Raw genomic sequence first — 20,122 nt, 5'->3', positions numbered from 1 at the left:
GAGTGAGCATGCTGGCACTTTACATGAGAGATGGTGTCAGATTTTAGGGGAAATGTGTTTTTTCATGAATGAAGAAGTAGTAGTTAATTACTTCTATGATTTTGCAGTCGGTTTGATGTTGATTTGAATGGTCATTTGTGAAACAGCTAAAACTGAGAGTTTGTTTATGCAGAAAAAAGTCTGACCAGGTTCTGGAGACACTGATTTGAACATATGGATGGATTTGTGTGGTCTGGAAATGAAGAAAGGTAGAATCATGTCATTTTATTCTGGAAACATCTTTTCAACGTTATTTCATGAACAGAGGGAAGTGAAGTTATTTTCCCTGTCTTGTCATTCTCTTAATTTTGCTTGATTCCTAAAACTCAGTTCATTGTAATTCTGTATCTAGATAATACACAAGATATGATAAAATTGAATAAAATGCTAATAAGTAAGGAAATCTAGTCTTTTAAATTAGTATTTATTTTCAAAGTTTTTGTTTTAACAAATTGCAGGTTTTCTTTCAAGTAGTTTGCTTCTTTAAGGAATAGATAGACTTGTACTTTCAAGAGATAGTTTGGAAAGATCAGCATTTAAAAATACTTCCTCTGCCAAATGGAAAAATACTGTTCCAGGCAAATGTTACATAGAACCTAGCTGTACACAGAGATTTTTCCAGACTGCCTAAAATAGAAACTTGACGTGAAGCAAAATTCTCCTCCCAGATTTTGTTTATACTTTGTGAAAGCCTGGTCCTTGACTATATTGTACAGTGCAAAAAACACAGAGTGCAGACGTATTCCCCAGCTGGATGAGCTTATGCTTTATGAAGCAACATGTAACTGCTGTGCACTGTTCACTATGTTGATAACTGCTGATTTTGGCAGAGGTAATTTTCTTCATAGTAACTAATAGTGGGCCATGTTTTGGATTTGTACTGGAAATGGTGTTTAAGCTGACTTAAATTTATGCGCATGGAACATAACAACCCTGGGTAATGCTCAAATATTCACTGTGAATGTGAGAGGAATTCATACACCACTTCCCATGGGCAGGCAGCTGTTCAGCCATCCCCAGGAGAACAAGGCGCCCTCACACCTGACCTGGGGCGATAAACATCCCCGTTCCTCCTTCTTCCCTCAGCTCTATATGATCAGCATGACACCGTGGTCTGGGGTGTCCCTGTGGTCAGTTCGGATCAGCTGTCCTGGCTGTGTCCCCTCTTGGTGCATCTCCTGCCAATTGCTGGTGGGGTGGGGTGAAAGGCAGAAGCAGCCCTGGATCTGTGCAAGTGCTGCTCAGCAATAACCAAAACATCCCTGAGTTATCAGCACTGTTTCCTGCAAAAATCAAAAACATGGCTGTGTACCAGCTACCGTGAAGGAAATTAACACTGTCCCGGCCAAACCCAACACAAATGTCCAAACTGTAAATTTGATTTTAAGCAACAGGGAAGTTTGAACTGAAATGGCAGAGACTGTTGTGTACTGTAGCCTCCTGGAATCCCTGCTTGGACCTACCACCTGTTTAAGCTAAAGACAATGCTGAGGAACAGATGAAGGAAATGAGAAAGCCCTCCGACTTCAGTGGATTTTTTTGGCATTGTTGCTTGGGTTTTAAGGAAACATAATGCAAAAAAAAAAAAAGGTTCCACTGTAACTGCATCAGACCGCGAGATTAGACTCTATTCAGTACGCACTGGAACATATGCTTCAGCCTTTGGAAGAATTGAGCTCTTATCTAAATTGGTAAGCTTAAGGTTCAGGTTCTTGCATAGCAGCAGTAATTCCCCAGAGCAGCACAAACGCCTTTTGATGGTGAATTAGGGTGTTGTGTTACACCGCCAGTTCCCTACACAGCACTCCTTGTTTGTTGCTTTGTATCGACCTTACAAAGATCTCAGAGCTGTGTACTTAAAAATTAGGGAACATAAGAACTAAGGTGACTTTACGGTTCTAATTCATTCCTGGGTATGAATGTTTCAAATCTTTAATTGCAGTGTCTCATCTGCCTGTGTTTCTCACAAAGCCAGAGCTGACTTAGTAGCTCAGGAAGAAAGGGGCTCACTTTACATCTGCAGGTCTTTAGTATTGTCAGGCGGCTGACATAAATGCTGCATAATAGATGAACCCTGTTGTGAAGGAAAAGGATCTCATGGTTTTGGTGCATCCTGCACTCTTACTGGAGTGCTTAATAAAGAAATGTATGAATCCAGTTTCACAGCAAACCTCATCAGTTTGGGGAAGGAGTGTTGCCATTGCTTTATCAGTGAGTGGGCAGACTGTAGAGGTGTCAAAGAGGTCCTTGTCTTGAGTGCCTGGTGTCCAAAGTATGTACACAGCCCTTAATATACTTCATATGGAGTTTTTGTTGGCTTCGATTGCAGAGGTATTTCTTCAGGATCAAGACAGAGTTCAGATTGCAATCAAATGAGTAGTGTGCAGTTACTCTGTCAAGAGCCTGCCTTGAACATTGTGCACTGCTTCAGACTAGGCAAAGGAATAAACTGGCTTTCTCAGCATTTTGCTTCTTTTCCTCAATTCTAGCACCTTCTTTTACCATTGCTTGCTTCCACCATCAGGCAGTTCTGCTACTTGAGGGAATTGTGTGATTGCACAGGGAAATCAATATTAAGTGCCAGTTCTTGCTGTTTAATGATGCTGCTGTGGTGAGGCAAAAGCTGCATCAGCTAGATCAGTTCTTTGATAGGGTTTATTGTCTGGCTGCATGAACAGTAGCATTGGCATAAATGGAAGCTGCAGGTTTTTGTCTCTGGGAGGGTGGGAACTGCCCAAAGCAATTTTAGAAGCCATTTAAGAAGCACTGCTGTCAAAAATGCAGCCTCAGTCAGGTTGATTTTGCTTACTCTCCATCCCCTTTAACGTCTGCTCTCCCTCCCTCCCCACTGCCAGTCATCTTCTGTCTGCTATAAGAAACAAGGCATGAGTTGTAAGATGAGAAAACAAGATCCTAGGAATAAGTGTTGCTACATAAGTCACCTGTACCCCTAGATCATGTCCTGGGCATGTCTTGAAACAACAGCCTTATGGGAAAGGTGGACACGAGTTCCTCCAGCCCTGGCTTTGAGCACTGGTTCCCATTTCTTGTCCATCAAGTTCCCATCCTCCTTGCCCACCCTCATGGTTCCTCATCTTACTCTGTTTGCCATCTACACCCTTTTCAAACAAATTGCTCTGGGGAGAGGGGCTGTGTACAGCCTGTTGGCAGAGATAATGTCTTTCTTTATCTCCAAATGTACTCAGCAAGGAAAGACTCTTCCATTTGTAGTTGCTCTGTTTTCAGTGGATACTGGGCAGTTGCCAATGGAGGGTGTTTGCCAGGCTTGTTTAACTCAGCCACCTTTGGGCTGGTTGTTACTCAGGTGGAAAAAAAGCATGCTGATGTGTCAAAGTTGTCATCTGAAAGGACTCCTTTCTCAGGCACACTTGAAGTCCCTCTTCCAGAACTGAAGAAGCCAGGCCTTGTCAGATAAAAGGACCAGAATGGAATTAAATATAGGAAGAAAATAGATATTTTTGCCAACTTGACTCTTGAAAGCACCTGATCTACTTTGGTTGACACCCCCCCCCCCCCCCCGCCTCATCCGAATGAACAATTGCACCGTCTCTTGTGTTCTAAGGACTGCTCTGGCAAATTTTTATAAGGAAGCAAAAGATGAGTTACTGCAATAGGAATATTTTCTTTCTTTGCATTAGTATGAAATGGAGGCTTCAACTTTCAGAATTAATAATCTCATTAACAAGTTTTTCCTAGATACAGGTGCACATTTTGGTCAGCTGTTACATTTAGTGCTACAAATGTAGTGTTTGATCACTGGACTAGAATTCAACATTTTGTTAAGGTGTGAATTTTTGTTAGATCTGCTAAAACTTGCACATAGTTTGTGTAATGTTCTTCTGGATCTGACTTGCTTCAATACGAACCTCAGGATGCTTGTATTGCTTACGGCGTTCAGCCTGCATGTTTCAGAATGGCTGAAGTTTAAATAAAAACGTTTTTCTCCTGTGTGCTCCTGATAACATTTGGGAGGAGATATAGAGCAGATTGGAAGACGTTTTTTACTTTATTGTCATGAACAGCAGACCTATATGATACTGATTTATCTGAGACTTCATTTTGTGTTTTGCAACTTGGTCAGCAACTCAAACTTCCCAGAGGATTCCTGAAAGTGTTCAAGTCCAGGTTGGATGGGGCTTTGAGCAGCCTGGTCTAGTGGAACCCCTACCCCCAGGGTTTGGAACTAGATAATCTATAAGGTCCCCTCCAACTCTGATTTTGGTATGTTTTTCTATAGGAAAACTAATTTAAGTCTGTAGTGAAAGAATTGGAGCCCATAGGCATTTAATTACATTATGTGCAGTGATCTTTCCTGTTCTCATTATCCTCAGTGAAGAAAAGACTGCACACAGCAGGGGACGGGCTTTGTCTTTGTTATGTTTTATTCAGACCTGAGTTTACACTTGTAGCCAGTGTTTAAGAAAGCCAAGTGCTGCACACATTTGCCATGTTAAACACAAATGCATGTTGCATGCTTCCATTTAACAAAAGGTTGTATTTTTAGTGAGTCATGTTAATTACAAGTATTCCAAGAAAGATGGTTCAGGTTATACCATTAAGTTTTACCTGAATAACTTTTAGGTAAAAATTCAGTGAGGCATATGTACTTATCCTGTGACATATACATCTTATTATTTAAAATACTGTAAATCAGATTAGTATAATTTGAGAGTAATGGATAGGTTTTGTTATGTCTTTTTGTAGGTAATCAGTAGACCAGTGGTAACTGCATATGTCAGCAAATCCTGAAAGGGCAGAAGTACTTAGTTCTGATTCTTTTTTTTTATCCCCATGAAGAGGTTAGGCATGTAATAAGGTCCTGATTGTTAAATTGAATCTGTTTTTCTAGTAGTTGGAATTTAATCCATGCCTGTATTGTTCCTCTTGCTTCTTGTCTCATCCCCCAGATATATGTGCATGTTCTGTGGGGATTAGGGTTCATCTAGGCAGTGTGCCATTTCTTGAATTTAAAGATTGAATTAAATACTTTTAAAATAATGACCAACTTTGGTGAGAAACACATCTCAAAGGTTTAACAGAAGCAGCTGGAAAGATGCAGGACCTTTTCCATCTGACAATGACATCAGTAGCCTTAAAAAAGCGAAGAATGAAGAACAGCATCTGTGGTTATGGCTGGTTGTCCTGCTCAGTGGGATCTTTCCTGTCTGAGAGGCCATGGGCCGGACTCCCCCTCAGTTCTTTACTTCTCACAGTGGTGCCAGTTCTGGGCTGGCTTTCTGTGTAGGAGGTTTCTGTGAAGTAGGTGATGCTCATAGGGAGTTTGGACAATTCTGAAACTCATAACATTTGGTGGCTAGCTGTCTTACACCTCTTCTTGTCTTCTTACTAAGAATGTGAGACGTGACTCTTTAGTAGTTTGGCAGCACAGGGTGTAGTTTTATCTGGTTTTGTAAAAAGATGATCAAAATGAAGCTTGACAAACACACTGACAGGAGCACTTGAAAACACACTTTGTATGTAGAGTACTGTAAGAAGCTTACTCTGGCAGGATCTGGGAGCATGCTTGTAAACATACATTATGCCTTTTTTTGGTTTTGTTTGACCCTTACAGAGCCAACAGTGCGGGCAGAACTGATGGAGCAGGTGCCTCACATTGCAATGTTCTGTCAGGAAAACAGGCCTTCAATCCCTTATGCTTTTTCCAAATACCTACTACCTATTGTGGTGCGATACCTTGCAGACCAGAATAACCAGGTGAGTGTCTTGTAGGAGTAGTTTACTAGCTGGTGAAATACTGTTGTGATGCCAAGTTATTTAAATTTAGTATCGTTCAAGTGTGTTATGTTTTGGGATATAAGGATTTGGAATGGAAATTAAATACATGGTACTATGAATTTATTTAAAGAAAATACTTAAGAAAAAATTTTAAAGAAAATTTCGTAACAGTTTTTTATGTTTAACGTGATCAGTACTGACTTGGGGCCTTTAAATCAGGTATTGTATTCATAAGGACAAAATCAGTCATTTAGGCAAGCTTGCGTAATTTAAATTCTGGCAGAAAGGAGCAATAGTAATGGAAAAGTGAGTATAATTCAGGTTTTTTTAACACAATTTTTTAACACTTTTTGTTTTAACACCGTCGTGCATGTTCATTACCAGTTATTTGTATATCAATCCAATAAAAGTTTTGGATTGAACTCATGTGGTTCTCACATTTCTCTGCATGTATAAGTTAGCTTGTCCAAAGCTTTCTTGAGGCTTCTCCAGTAATTTCAGACTAGATTAATGCTAGTTGATACATTATTTTCAGTATTTTAGGCCTCTTGAGTTTGTCACTTTTTTCCTTGCCCTTTTCAAAATTTACATTGTTAAAAATAACTACCCAAACCTGTTTTTCTTAGTCGTTGTTTTGCTAAGTCATGTATAGTACAACAACTCTACTTTTGTTTGATGTTCTCCTGCTAGAAGATTCAGTGATTCTTTTCATTGTTTTAACCTCAGTTGAATAGTTCATTGGGCTGCGGATCTCTGAGACAAAGAGCTCAAAGGTGTTTCCAAAATTGCTGCATTGCAGTGTATGTAGTCTCCTGTTTGTAATGTTTTCTCTTCTGATGAAATTACTCCTTTTAGAGGCAGGGGTTAGCCAGCTATGAAGTCACTAATGGGTATCTCTTTTACACAAAAAAAAAAAAGAAGCAAAATTGTGTCTCAGAATTTAAAAGCATGGGAAATAAGCACAATTTTTCCTTGCCAGCCTATTTCTTGTTAATGTCAGATAAAGAGGATTTGTTTAATAAAATTCATCTTCCTTAGAAATTTGTTACTCTCCTTTAATTGTGCTGCTTTTTCTTCACACATTTGCATGGGATTTGCCATGACTGCTCTTTTTGACATGAAAACAAATTGCATGTGAACCCCAGAAACACCTGCACATTGTCAACCAAGGTGGGTGTGCACCTCCACAGCTCCCAAAACACTGGACAGCAAACATGAAGTGCTTGAAAAGCACTTGTGGGGCACTTGTCCTCTCAGCATGTGCAGTTAGTACTGCTGCGTGTTGGTATATAACTTCCAAAATTCAGGACACACGTATTTCAACAAATGAAACACTCTTTGAATTGCTTGGTTCAATTTTTTGTCTTTTTATGGCAGGTAAGAAAAACAAGCCAGGCAGCGTTGTTAGTGCTGTTGGAGCAAGAACTCATTGAGAGATACGATGTGGAGACCAAAGTGTGCCCTGTGCTGATAGATCTGACAGCCCCAGACAGCAACGATGATGTGAAGACAGAAGCTGTGGCTGTAAGTAACAGCAATGCCAAATCACATAGCCAAAAGTGTGCCTGAATGCTTGATAGTGCAGTGGTGGTGGTGTGTTTCCAAGTTGCACAACCATTACTAAAAGGAAAACGTTATATTCCCTCTCAGTAACAAATCTGTAACAACTTCTGTGCTGTGTCAGTGCTGTACGCTCTGGTCAAGTTAAGATCTAAATTCAATAGCTTATATATGCTGTGAAAAAAACAACCCAGCTGGACAAGACAGTGCAGGGGATTAATTTTATTGACTCCTAAAGCATCTGCTGTATTAGCTTTTCAGTTTTTTGAAGGTTTGTCTGTTTATTTTATGGAAGTTTAAATTGCCTGTGTGGAAAATTTCCATCAGTTCAAAAGCTTTAATGCCTCAGTTCTGTTGCTCCTTGCTGTATGTCTGTTCTCTTTATTGATTTTGTTGTGTTTTATTGGACAAAGTAATAAGCATCTGAGTTGATTAACTCATGGTTGGTTGGTTGGTGGGGATTTTTTTGCATTAGACACAGCCTTCATAATTAAAATGTATGTGTTGAATTTAAATAGTAAGCAGATTAGTTAATTTATAATGGAGAAATGGCATTTTGTTTCCTTTGGGGTTTTTTTGCAATTGGTGCTTTCTGCTGGGTGATTTTTTTTCTTTTCTTTTTGCTTGAGAGAGACCTCATTTAATATTTTACTTTCCTACCGTGGCTGGACAGATAAACAATAAAAAGGCTCCAGCACTGTTGCATTTGGCACCAAATTTCGAGTGCTTCTTGATGAAGCTTCCAATTACATAAGGGAATAAAATTTAAGCAGATTAGCTTTATCTGTGTTCATGGTTTTGAAAGTACTGAAACTTCACAGAAATTTCTGTACCTCATCAACCCCCTAGAGGTTAGAAAAGCCATCATTTGTTATTATAGGGGAATGAATGTAAGTAGTCTCCTAACATGATTGGGAAAGGTAGACATAAAATTCTTTTTCCTTTTGAAGTTGATTTTTTTTTAAATGTTTCAGTACAAGTTAGAATGAAAGAGCAGTTAGAGGGAAGAGTTCTTTTTTGGTGTGATACATTTCTTTGGGAATTTTATGTTTGGGAGTTGCATATATACAGTGTAGTGCTGTAATTAATTTTAAACCATATGGGACTCAGAAGTCTCTTAAGCATATTAATTGTCAAAAATTTTCTGTTAATTGTACATATATACATTTTGTATAGTAAAAGTAGAAATAGTAAAAGAACCATGTAATTTTTCTTTTAGAGGTCTGTTGGGTAACCTAGGAGCATAATTTCTAAGAGTCCAGTTATCTTTGTTAGCCGGGAATTTGATTTAGTTTCTTGGAAGATCAATGCCATCTTCTACACCTGTGTCGTGTCACAACAAGGAAATGGGAAACACAGTTCTTTGCAAAAGTGGCCAGACCTTTTCAATTCAAATGGGGTTTGGTTTTCAATATTTTTTCCAGTTTTCAGTAAAATTATGTTAATCAGAATGAAGAGTAGATGTAAAAAGCCTCTGCTTAGCTGACACAGAATGGTGCATTGTGCAAGCGTCTCTGATTAGTGTCTGTCTTGTTAGATTATGTGCAAAATGGCCTCCATGGTTGGAAAGGACATCACGGAAAGGCTTGTGCTTCCCAGGTTCTGTGAGATGTGCTGTGACTGCAGAATGTTTCATGTTCGTAAGGTAGGAATTAGGAGCATCTGGTCCAGATGATCTGTGAAAAACATGTTATGTGCTTGGAACTTGCATGGGACTGAGAAACTTTCCTGGTAGATCTCATTTGTGAAATGTATAAGTGAAAGCTGTGGGGGTTGTTGTAGCTCTAATTTCCACAGATTTTAATATTTGACACTGAGATTTTTTTCCAGAATCACTACCCTCATTAGTGGGAACAAAGAAAGAATCTGCTTGTTCTTATGCTATAGATGGCTGCAGTGTGATTGGGTATATGTCCTTATGGTTGTGTTGATAGCCAGGAAAACATGAACCAACTGTGGCTGATACAGCATCAGCCACCTGAGCTCATATCTGTTTGCACAGATGGAATTAAAGATGCTCATCTTCATTAAAGATGAAGTAAACCAGTACTCATTCCATCACGATGTTTAGGTGTGGAGTCTGTGCTTTGGTCTCATCCTGCCATTGACTAGCTTATTTCCCTTGATAGCTGCAAGTGTTCTTTAATTTAACAGCACTTCAAATACATTTTATCCTCTTTTCTTTTCATTCAAGTTTTGGGGTTCTTCTGTGATTAAAAAGGACTGACTAATTTTGACAAAAAAGAAAACTTTTTCTTTTTTAAAAAACATGGAAAGTGGTGGAATGGGAAAGTAGCCCATAATGAGTTTGCACCAGAACACATTTTTCTGATTTTTAAAAGGTTTGTTGTGTTGTTTTGTTGTTGTTGTTGTTGTTGTTGTTGTTGTTGTTGTTGTTGTTTTTCTCTTGGATTTTGCTGTATTAAGACTGTGGTCTTAGTCTTTATTTCTTGCATTCTGTCTGCAAGGTATGTGCAGCCAATTTTGGAGATATCTGCAGTGTGGTTGGACAGCACGCCACCGAAGAAATGCTGGTAAGCCATTTCTTAAAGGGTTTTTCTTCTTAATACAATTCAGGAGTGGAGCCAGACAAGCTACAAAAGAGGGGCAGTTGATGAGAGATTGGAGATACAGGGGGAGCGTGGCAGGGAGGATAAAGTTCTGGGAGTGGTGAGGCTTATGTATGGATTTAATCTCTGCAAGTCAGTTTTCCTGCCTCAAAGAGCCTCCTGCAAAGGAGGGAAAGAAAAAGAAAGGTAAAAGAAATAAGTGAATCTTGGAAATTAAAAATGAAATAAAAGGAAGAGTGACTAATTCAGAATGGAAAAGAACTGGATGAAGCGGTGAGAAGAGGATACTTAACTGTGCCCACATTCCCGTGGTGGGTCCAGGGAGCTAGTGGATGTTGATAGATACGGAGACATGACAAGGCTAGGGAGCAGAAATCAGCTTGGCAGTCTCTGAGATCCCTTTTCAAGCTTTCTCCTCTTGGCAGTGTGGACAGTGAGCTTGTTGAGGGCCAGCAGAGGCTGATGAATCAGTGCCCTCAATTAGCGAGGGACTTACATGGACAGTGTAAATGGAGGCATGACTTCAGCCAGAGACTCTGCAGCTTTTTGCAGTAGTGGTGTTGGGACAGCTAGGCCTATTGTGGCTCTCAGTCCATTTCTTATGCTCTTAAAGCATTTGCTGCATTTTTCTCTAGCTGTTGAGTGATTCAAGTCATTTGGTAATGAAGTTTAGTTGTGTGGATTTGCATCCCATATGCTTCCTGATTTGGGATGTAAATTGATTTCTCTCACACCAACTGCCTTTTTAGTGATTAGCGTAATGAATTTGGATTAAAACTTTGTAGAGGGTGCAATTACACTACTATGAAATAAAAAAGTGATGATTATTTCATTTGAAAGCAATAATGTGTGGCAGGACAGCTGGGGTTCTCTTTCAATAACAGAAAATGTCATTTTCTGCTCTTTTTGGATTATTGTTAGGAAAAAGGATGGATGTAAAAAGCTTTATGATGAAACTTCATTTTCTAACTTAAAAGCTTTTTTTGATTGGAGGCAAAGTTCAGAAAACTTGGCTGCAGGGAGTATGAACAGCTGAACATCAATAACTGTGAACAAGGCTGTAACAACAGCCATTGGATTACTCGTATTTTGTCACTGTGCCTGTTGCAAGCCATGGCAGCTGTGCATGTCTGTGCCTCACCTGCACTGTCCACCCTTACCATGAATGTTTTCAAAAAGCCCAAACACCTGAGCACCTTCTAAATGCTTCAGTTTTATTAGTAAAACCACTGTTCTGCTCAAACATGTTTTCCCTTGAGCAAAGGCAGTCTTTCTCTCATTCCCGTTCCTCTTTGCAGTTCGTGTCCTGCATTGTAGGATAGAGAGTGGCAGAGGTTGATAAATCTAACAATGAGAAGTAGAAAAGGAAGTTTTTCTTCCTGAAGATGCTGTTCCTTTGCATTTCAGTAAGAATCTTACAAAATATCCAAAGTGGTCTCTGACAGGTAAAATGTTAATCATAGAATCAAAAAACGTTAAGGTTTGCAAGGGACCTTAAAGATCATCTAGTTCCAACCTCTGCTGTCATGGGCAGGGTTGCCTTCCACTAGCATCACGTTATTCAAGGCCTTATCCACCTGGCCTTGAACACTTCCAGGCTTGGGGTATCCACAGTCTACCTGGGCAATGTGTTCCAGTGCCTCACCACCCTTGCAGTAAAGAATTGCTTCCTAACAATGCACTGGTGTTATTTTTCTTGTCCCTGCTTTAAAAGAATGGTGTGAACATGAGGTCTTGTCTTATGATAGGTTTGTTAGTCTTGGGGGTATTTTTGAAGTCAGCTTTTGGGGGGCAGTTTTGGGGATATAAATCAGGTTTAAGAGTTAGTACTTTCTTACTGTTCTTCAGACAAGTGAATTTTCCTTATCTGTATCCATAAGTAATATGAAAGCAGCAGATTAGAAGCGTGGTGCTACTGAATGTGTGTTCTTTGTCTTGCAAATGTTCAACTGTGCATCCAAGTATGAAGGTGGACAACCAGGTGAAGAAAATAAAAGTGAAAAGAGAACTTGTTTTGAAACAAGTGCTGCCTATTAAGACTTGCAAACTCACTATATTCCTAACAGCTGCCGAGGTTTTTCCAGCTCTGCTCTGATAATGTGTGGGGAGTTAGGAAAGCCTGTGCCGAGTGCTTCATGGCAGTTTCTTGTGCAACATCACAGGAAGTCCGGAGGACAAAATTGTCATCCATTTTTATTAATTTGATTAGTGATCCTTCACGATGGGTAAGAATTGCTTTTTATTTTTTGAATAGCTGTTATATTTGAGGGATTTTACTGCAATACTTCATGTAGAAGTTCTCATGGGTGTGGATAATCTGACTAATTTCATGCACCTCAGGCAAAATTGTTCTTAGACTGGTTAGTTCATTGATTGGGTGTAAAGAGTCCCTCACATTTTCACTGCAGCATGTAAGAAAAAACTCTTATCAGCGGAGTAGCTTTTTTTAGCTACAGAATTGTCTGTCACTTAATATTGCCGAGAATCATTAACAAAACTGGAAAATTAATTATGATATACTTGTACTTCTTCAGGTTCCCTACCACCATGTTGTTTTATGCGGGAGGGGGTGGTGGAGTTTGTGGTTGATTTAGAGGTTGATTGGGTTTGGGTTTTGTGGGTGTTTTGATGTTACAAACATCATTTGGGTGGTGGGGAGTTTTTATTAATTAAATTTTTATTGTTTCATAGGTGATGGGTTTTTGTTCTTGGGTTTTTTTAGGGGGGATTGGGTGGGATTTTTTTGTTGTTTGGGAGGGGTTGGATTGGTTTTTTGTTTGTTTGGGGTTTTTTTGTTATTTTGAAGATTTACTCTTAAACGTTAAGTTTGTTACTGAGCAGACTACTTCCAAGAGCCGATGATCATCTGCACAGAAGCGTGAGCTCGTGAATCTTGGAAAGTCATGCAAGTTGTAGCCCAGCAGAATTAATCAAATAACAAAAATTGAGATAGAGAATTGTTGAGAAGAGCAGACTAAATAGTAGGAGAAAGGAGGACCAAATGCACAGCATAGCCAAGTAGGAAAGGGAAAGAAATATCATGCTTATCAGTCAAATTTCTGGAAGTGAAATGTCTGTTTACATGATATTTTTTTTTTCCTTTTGAGTTGTTCAAATTCTGACCTGAGCTCTCATATTTACCTGCTTCTAATAATCTTAACAGATTCTTCCTCCCTTGGTTGCGGGGAAAAAGCTTGTCACTTTGGTTGCCTGTGATTTAACTTGTTTCACCCTCCTTTTTCATTTTTCTTCACTTTTTTTTAAAACTTGGCACTCTATACATCTGGCTGATTCTTTCCAGACAAGACCCTCTGCTCTTGATTTTCTTACTAGGCTTATGACCCTTTCAATTCCTAATAGCGGACATTTTTATGTTTTATAGGACAGCAAGATTTATATATATAATTTTGTTTTTTCACCTTGGACCCTTTCCACTAGGTTCGCCAAGCAGCTTTTCAGTCTCTGGGGCCTTTCATATCAACTTTTGCTAATCCATCCAGCAGTGGCCAGTACTTTAAAGAAGAAGATGGTAAAAACCCAGAAGATTGTGGTTCTGCACAGGAAAATGGGTAAATTTGCTAAATCTAGAAGCTATTTTTGCCTCCTTGTTCTTCTGCATGAACTGCACATTAGAAAAACTTAACTTTCCTGGATAAATTGAATATTTGGTAAATGGAAAGATCTGGATCATCTCATCTCCATAGGCCAGAATTAGGATATATGTTCTGTGGTAAAATGACTGACTTGATAGACAAGGAAGAGCAGTGTGTACTGTGTACGTGGATTTCAGGAAGGCTTTTGACATGGTCTCCTGTAAGATCCCTGTGGAGAAGCTGCTGAAGTTTGGGTTGGATGAGGAGACAATGAGGGGAGCTGGGGACTGCCTGCCTGCCTGGGCCCGCGGGCAGCTGCATGTATCTGAAGGTCACTAACAGATGGTGTATGAGAGGGGGTCAGTGTTGGGTCCAGTGCTATTTGACATCCTCTTCAGCCATCTGAATGGTGGAGCAGGGTGTAGCCTCAGCAGGTCTGCTGAGGACACAAACCTGGGAGGAGTGGCTGCTTCACCCACAGGGTCATGCTGCCATCCAGAGGGAGACCTGGACATGCTGGAGAGAGTGCAGTGAAGGGCCACAAAATGACAGTGTAGCTTCTCTCCTCTCAGGAGAGTCTGAGAGAGATGGGACTTCAGCCTGGAAAAGAGAGGGTTCACGGGAGGTGGGTCTTACCAATGTTCATAAATACCTGAGGGGAGAGAAAAGAGGATGAAGATGGACTCTCTTCAGTGATGCCCAGTGGCAGGACCAGAGTCAATGGCCGCAACCCCAAACACAGGAGGTCCCCTCCGAACATCAAAACCCACTTTTTTTTTTTACTGTGAGGATGACTGAGCACTGGCAAAGTTTGTCCATGAAGGCTGGGGAATATCCATCCTCTGAAATACTCAAAACGTGTCTGGGCACAAGTCCTGGGCACCTGGTTCTGGTTGTCTCTGCTTGAACAAGGAGGTTGGCCCAGGTGGCTCCTAGGGGTCCCTTCCAACCTTGACCCTTCTGTGATACTGGGATTTAGTTTTTTTTATGGTGTAAGTAAATTTACTTTGACAGATAGCAAGTTGATAGCATGTGTGTGAGTTTTCAAGAGCATAACAAGTCTGTTTTGGTTTTTTAATGTCCATTTTCTTTGGCACTCAACAGTGAACAAGTCGGGACCACGGAAGATGTCACAACAGATGAAGAGCACAACAGGACAGAGGATCTGTCTTCACGTAGTGACGACAGTGATGATTTTGCAACAAAACTTGAAAATGTCAAAGAAGATCAAAATATGGTTTCAAATAGCTCCAAGAGGGAAAGTGATTTCCAGACTGAATCATCCTTCCATTGCACTTCGCCTTCAGAATCTTGTGGGGAAATGGCGGATGAGAATGAGCAAAGTTCTCATTGCTGTACAGCAGATCTGCAGGAGGCTGGGCTGAATTCACAGGAAACCTCTCTTTCAGAGCAGGAATTATACAACTCTTTCCATTTCTGGAGGACTCCACTTCCTGAAATAGATATTGACTTTGAGCTTCAGCAGGCTTCTGATATAAAACTTGATAGAGAAATTCAGGAACTCACTATGCCAGTGTCTCCGAGCATTTCTATGGCAACAAGGAAAGAATTAGAAGAAATGATAGAAAATTTGGAGCCCCATATAGATGATCCAGATGTTAAAGGTATGGTAAAGATACTGAAGCATTTTTAGTGTTGGGAGAGATGCATATGTTGCTTCAGCAGTTTGGGCTTTAACCTCTTAGTTGTTTTAAAAGTCAGAAGTACTGTTTCCTCCTGGTCCTCAGAGAGATTGAGGAAAATTGGTTGTGAACTAAAAGGGAATTTGCATTTGTGTAAAGATGTTTAAAAGGAGCATAATTCCTTTTATAAACTGAATGCATGTGTAGTTAGCAGAATAAAGTTCTGGCTGCCTGTTTTGACATTATAAGCAAATTGATGGTTCAAAGGCATAAGCTGTTGATAAGCAAACTTATTTCTAATTAGCATACATGCAAAATAAGGCAGATTGAGAGGTTAGGGGTTTTTTTAATTATCAGTGTGAATAATGGTTTTCTTTTTACGCCTTATCCGTTTGATTTGGGATGAAATAGTCTCCATTTTTTTCTGCTTTGTTATTGCAGTCACATGTTGACAGCTTTAATGTGACAAGTTTGTCAGATCAGGCTGATAATTGATCCAAGATGAGTTCTTCAAGTGAGCACACATTCTCCATTTTAAAAGCTCTTGAGGAATGGAGAAGGGTTTTGTAAGTGCGACAAAGTGGTGGAGCAGCACTTCAGAGACACCTCCTGAGCTAAAAGGACTTGGCTCTTCTACACTTAGTTACTGGAAATAGGTTTTTCTTGGTATTCATATGGTGAAAAAATTTAGGGCACATCAGGCTTGTGTGTCACAGTCAAAAAAACAAAGTCTGGAGGTACTTCTAAGGAAGAAGCCATGTTATTTTGGAGCTGAAGAATCTCTAGAGACAAAGCATGCCTCTATACCAGAAAAAGTAGGGGCAGGAGGAGGAAAAGAGGGGGCAAGTTGGGGAAAAACTTAGTATTTAAGAATAAACTGATACTGCTTTCAACTTTTCTTTCCTGTTAGTAGGTTGATATGCTAATAACTTTCCTTAAATCCATTTTGTACTTTTATTTAATCACTTGTGAAGTCAGCAGATAAAACTTTGCTTTAGGAGTGCTTTGGGCACTAAGGAAAGAGGTAAGAAAAAAATTTCGCTCTTGCTAATGACTTCAGTCTTCATATAACCCATCTCTGAAGCCAACTGCAGAAGCTTGCACTGCTGTTTAGGTTTCCTTTGTAAAGCTGTTCTGTCTATAGTTAGAGAACATAACAATAAATTACAGTGGTTTATGTAAGCATGTAGCTGTATATCCAGATGAGTTTGTTTATCGTGTATTCATGTCTTGTTTCAGAGCAGGTTTTTGGAATTCTTTTTGTTTGTTTAGTTCTCTTGACTGGGTGTCAGGAGGTTTTGTGTGGAGTTGTTGACCAACATTTGTACATTTCAGTGGAAGAAAACTCTTACTAGGTTGCCAGCGCCATGGGTTCCCCCACTCTGACTTGGTCAAGGCTGTGTAGTGAAGCCCCATAAAAGACTCCTCCTAAATCTTCTACTCTTTTCTCCTCTTGCCTGTGCTCATGTTATTCGGTCTAAATACTTGAGAAGCTGGAAGTCAACAACGTGCCTGTTTTGATTTAGTAACATTGCAATTTTAATTTTGTACAAAGTGCAAGTAGTATTAATTTTGCAAGCTTGTCTCAAAGACTGTGGCACACATAGAAGTGATACATATCCAGACTTTAGTCTCTGAGCTGACTTAATGCCTGTGTTTTGAATCTTACACTTCCTCAATAGTGATAAAAGGTAGGCTTGCTCTGGGAGTAATCCAGAACATCAGAGCCCTGACTCTTTGCTCATGACAGTGTAATCTAAAACTGTTTTTGCAAACTGATGGTATAGATACTCAGTCAAAAGCATTTCCTAATTTGTTTTCATAGAAATTTTGTGAAACTACCTAATTTCACAGATAATTTTGTCTCCAGTATACATGCCTTACAAATGTATGCCAAGCAGCCCTGGTCCCAAATGGTCCATAGGGTCTTTCCCTGCCTGCACTTCCCCTCTCTGCAAAGCTGGCCATTATGTTTTTGAGTCTTGTACTATGAGTAGGCTTTGCTTTGACAGCAATGACTGAGCAAGCTAGGAGGGTTTTTTTTTCCTCTCTTTATTTCTTTTTAAATCCCTGTGATCTTTTTCTTGCACTTATTTTCTTCATTGGCTTGCTGTCACCTAAGTCCTGGACTCCTGCTTCCATGCTGTGCTCCTGTCTTTATTGCTGCATTCCCAGCCAAGGGATGGGAGTGGAAGATGCTGTGTTCTCTGTGGTGGGTAAGTGGAGGCCTGCCATACTGGAGAGCTTCCATGGGTACACATCTTCTGGCTTCTATAGCAAATTGGCCAAGCATCCTGAAGGCATGACAAGATGAAGTGGTGAAGTGTGGTTTGGGAATGAGACTGTGGTATATGATGTTTTGCATGTGTCAATAAGATTAAGTTGTTCAGGTGACCTTGTCTCTGGCTTTACCTTGCCTCTCCATGCTTGACTGTGCAAATTCAGCAGCCTTCTCTTGACATGGGTTTTTGGTTGTTTTTTGGGTTTTTTTTTAACATTATATAAATTTATGAGAAGAAAATTAATTCCTGTTGTGTGGAACCATAATGGTGCAGTGTGTTTGAAGTTTCTTAAGATCACACTGAGTTTTTATTATTTGAATCTGCAGAATACCTAGGGATGGTAATAAGGTGCTGTTCTTCACTGTTCAATCACAGGAGATTGATGATTTCTATTTTGCTAGTTGGTTTCAGAGCCAGTCCCTGACAGCTGAGGCAGATGTGGAGATTTGGTGCTGAAGTTCAGCCCGCAATCATTCTTTCTGAGTCAGAAAAACACAGTTTTGTTGGGGTTTTCTTGGTGGGTTTTTTTTGTTATTGTTGTTCCTTCCTCCCACCTCACCCTCTGCTCTGCACTGTATGTTCATCCCTAGCAACTACTATACTTTTGTACCCCTGTTCCCTCCCCTCCACATGTATTCCCCCTCCTATTTCTTTTTTTATTTTCATTTCTTTTCTGGGTTTGGCATTCCTCTACGTCACATCTCACTTCACCTTTCTGTGTTATGTGAGTTGCTTCTCCCCTCACCTGCTTGCATCATTATAGAAGTATTGAGAAAGAAGAACTCAGTTTTTATCTGAGGAGTGCTTGAGTGTACCATGCCAATGGGAAGAGTCAAAGGTAAAGCATCACCACGTCGTGTAGCCCTGAGTGTGGCATGTTCAGTGCATATCCCCATTTTCCAGATGTCTTGGATGCCAAACACTAAGGGATTAGTGTTTATATGCACACTGGTCATGGTTATGTGGTTTTGGTTTGGTATTTTGTGTTGGGGTTTTTTTGGGGGGGTGGTTGGTATTGGTTTGTTTGGGGTTTTCTGCAGTGCACCTCAGTAGAGCAGTTTCTGTTTCAAGCCTTAGATCTTTGCTTCAAGGCATAGAGACTGATGAGATCTCTGGCAAAATAATTTTTTAATGGTAATCAGTAGCCATCATAGAATATTTTTTTCCCTGATCTCGTACTCAGAAAAGGATGAGCTGCTTCACCTGAATCTCACTCTTTACCTTGGGGCTTTTCTTCCAGAACTAGCTTATTGCTAGTGAGAAATCTGAATAATAGGTGGTTGAGCAGTCAGCAGCTAAGATAAAGACAGCCTGTCTTCTCACAGACAAATTGCTGGCTAGCCAGAGCTACTCCACAGGCTGCGCAAAGTTAAGCACTGGTATTGTAATCTCTGTTAAAAGGACCTTTCCAATCCACTGGCCAGACATCTGGAACGTCTCAGACTGGGAAATGGGAACCTGCACGTTCCTGTGAAGTATGCCAGCTTTTTAAAAATTATCACAGGGTCTTTTTTCAGGTGATGTTTTTCCAGTTCTCTGAGGCTGCTGCTGTCTTCACTTCCTTCAGAGATTGCTTTTCTTTCCTCAGATGTATTTACTTCTTTATTTTTCTTTCCACGGACACTTTCTTCTACTGGCTTTATCTTATGTTCTTCATAGAAAGGGCTAAATCATGAAATGTCAGCCTTCCTTAATGTTATTTGGGGGAATTGAGGAAGCCTGACTTGCAGGCTACTGAGGCTAACTGTGGTTTAAGCCCGTTACAAGCTGCTTTGCCAAAAGGAGACCTAATAGGGACAAACCAGCCCAAATGTGGGGTCAATTGATCCCATTCCCTTACAAGAACTATGTTTATAAGTTAGGTTACTGGCACTGCTTGCAGTAAAACTCTAAAATATGTTGTTCATGGAACAAGTGAGGAGAAGAAACTCTGTTCGTATGTTTCAGTTACTTCTCTGTACCCGTTATTGCAGCCCATAGCTTTTGCCTCTGAGTAAGAAGTGAAAGTAAGCAAGGCAGATCCTTTAGAAAAAAAAAAAAAGAGAAAAGAAAAATAAAATAAATGAAACATAATGTCTTCTAGTGAAACATCAGGAGAAAGAGAAAACAACGAGTTTTATTGAAAGGACAGAAACTCCGGAAAACCAGGAGATTCAGTAAGATGAGATAAAAGGTGGTTTAGAATTTACAGATTGTACCAGTTATTTTAGGATGCAGATACAGTAGCCAAGACAAAACAATTTCTTATTTAAAAATACATCTCACCTGAAGCAGAAGTTGAAGAAAGAGTTAATTAATGGTCCAAAATCCAGTGAACATTGGCTTTATCTGAGCAATGCAGTTACATGAGTTCTGTGCTATGTGCAGAACTGACCTCTACACTCCGATTTTTACTGATGGTAGTTGTGAAAGCTGTTTGCCAGCAGATTCCCTTCTTGAAGCATTTCTCTGTCATTCGGGGGGGGAAGGGGGGGGCTGGCCTTATCCTTTACTTGAATTTGAAATGATTTTCTGGTAACCATTGCCTGTCTCATGTCAGTAGGAAAGCTCTTCATGAGAGATGAGGAGCAGCAGCAATGCTTGGCTCTTCTTTTAGCTAAACCTTAAGATGTTTATAGAATTTAGGTCATTCACCTTTCAGTGAATGGCAGCACTGAAGTCAGGAATAAGCACTGAAA

The 20,122-nt window shown here is 40.0% G+C and overlaps 1 protein-coding gene across 7 annotated transcripts in view; it reads left to right on the top strand.

Moving 5' to 3' along the window:
* Nucleotides 1-20,122, top strand: part of PPP4R1 (protein phosphatase 4 regulatory subunit 1) — a 64,719-nt gene that overhangs the window by 29,667 nt on the left and 14,930 nt on the right. For all 7 annotated transcript variants that reach the window (XM_066183479.1, XM_066183462.1, XM_066183434.1 and 4 more), the window contains 7 exons: nt 5,633-5,775; nt 7,174-7,320; nt 8,894-9,001; nt 9,825-9,890; nt 11,993-12,151; nt 13,365-13,495; nt 14,624-15,144. In XM_066183479.1, coding sequence (XP_066039576.1) covers nt 5,633-5,775; nt 7,174-7,320; nt 8,894-9,001; nt 9,825-9,890; nt 11,993-12,151; nt 13,365-13,495; nt 14,624-15,144 — 1,275 coding nt within the window. The remainder of the gene's footprint in view (nt 1-5,632; nt 5,776-7,173; nt 7,321-8,893; nt 9,002-9,824; nt 9,891-11,992; nt 12,152-13,364; nt 13,496-14,623; nt 15,145-20,122) is intronic.

This window comes from Chamaea fasciata, unplaced genomic scaffold, assembly GCF_029207755.1.
Source record: "Chamaea fasciata isolate MVZ Bird 193981 ecotype frontalis unplaced genomic scaffold, bChaFas1.0.hap1 SCAF_1, whole genome shotgun sequence".
NCBI classification, from domain to species: domain Eukaryota; kingdom Metazoa; phylum Chordata; class Aves; order Passeriformes; family Sylviidae; genus Chamaea; species Chamaea fasciata.
This window is presented reverse-complemented; position numbering and strand designations above follow the sequence as displayed.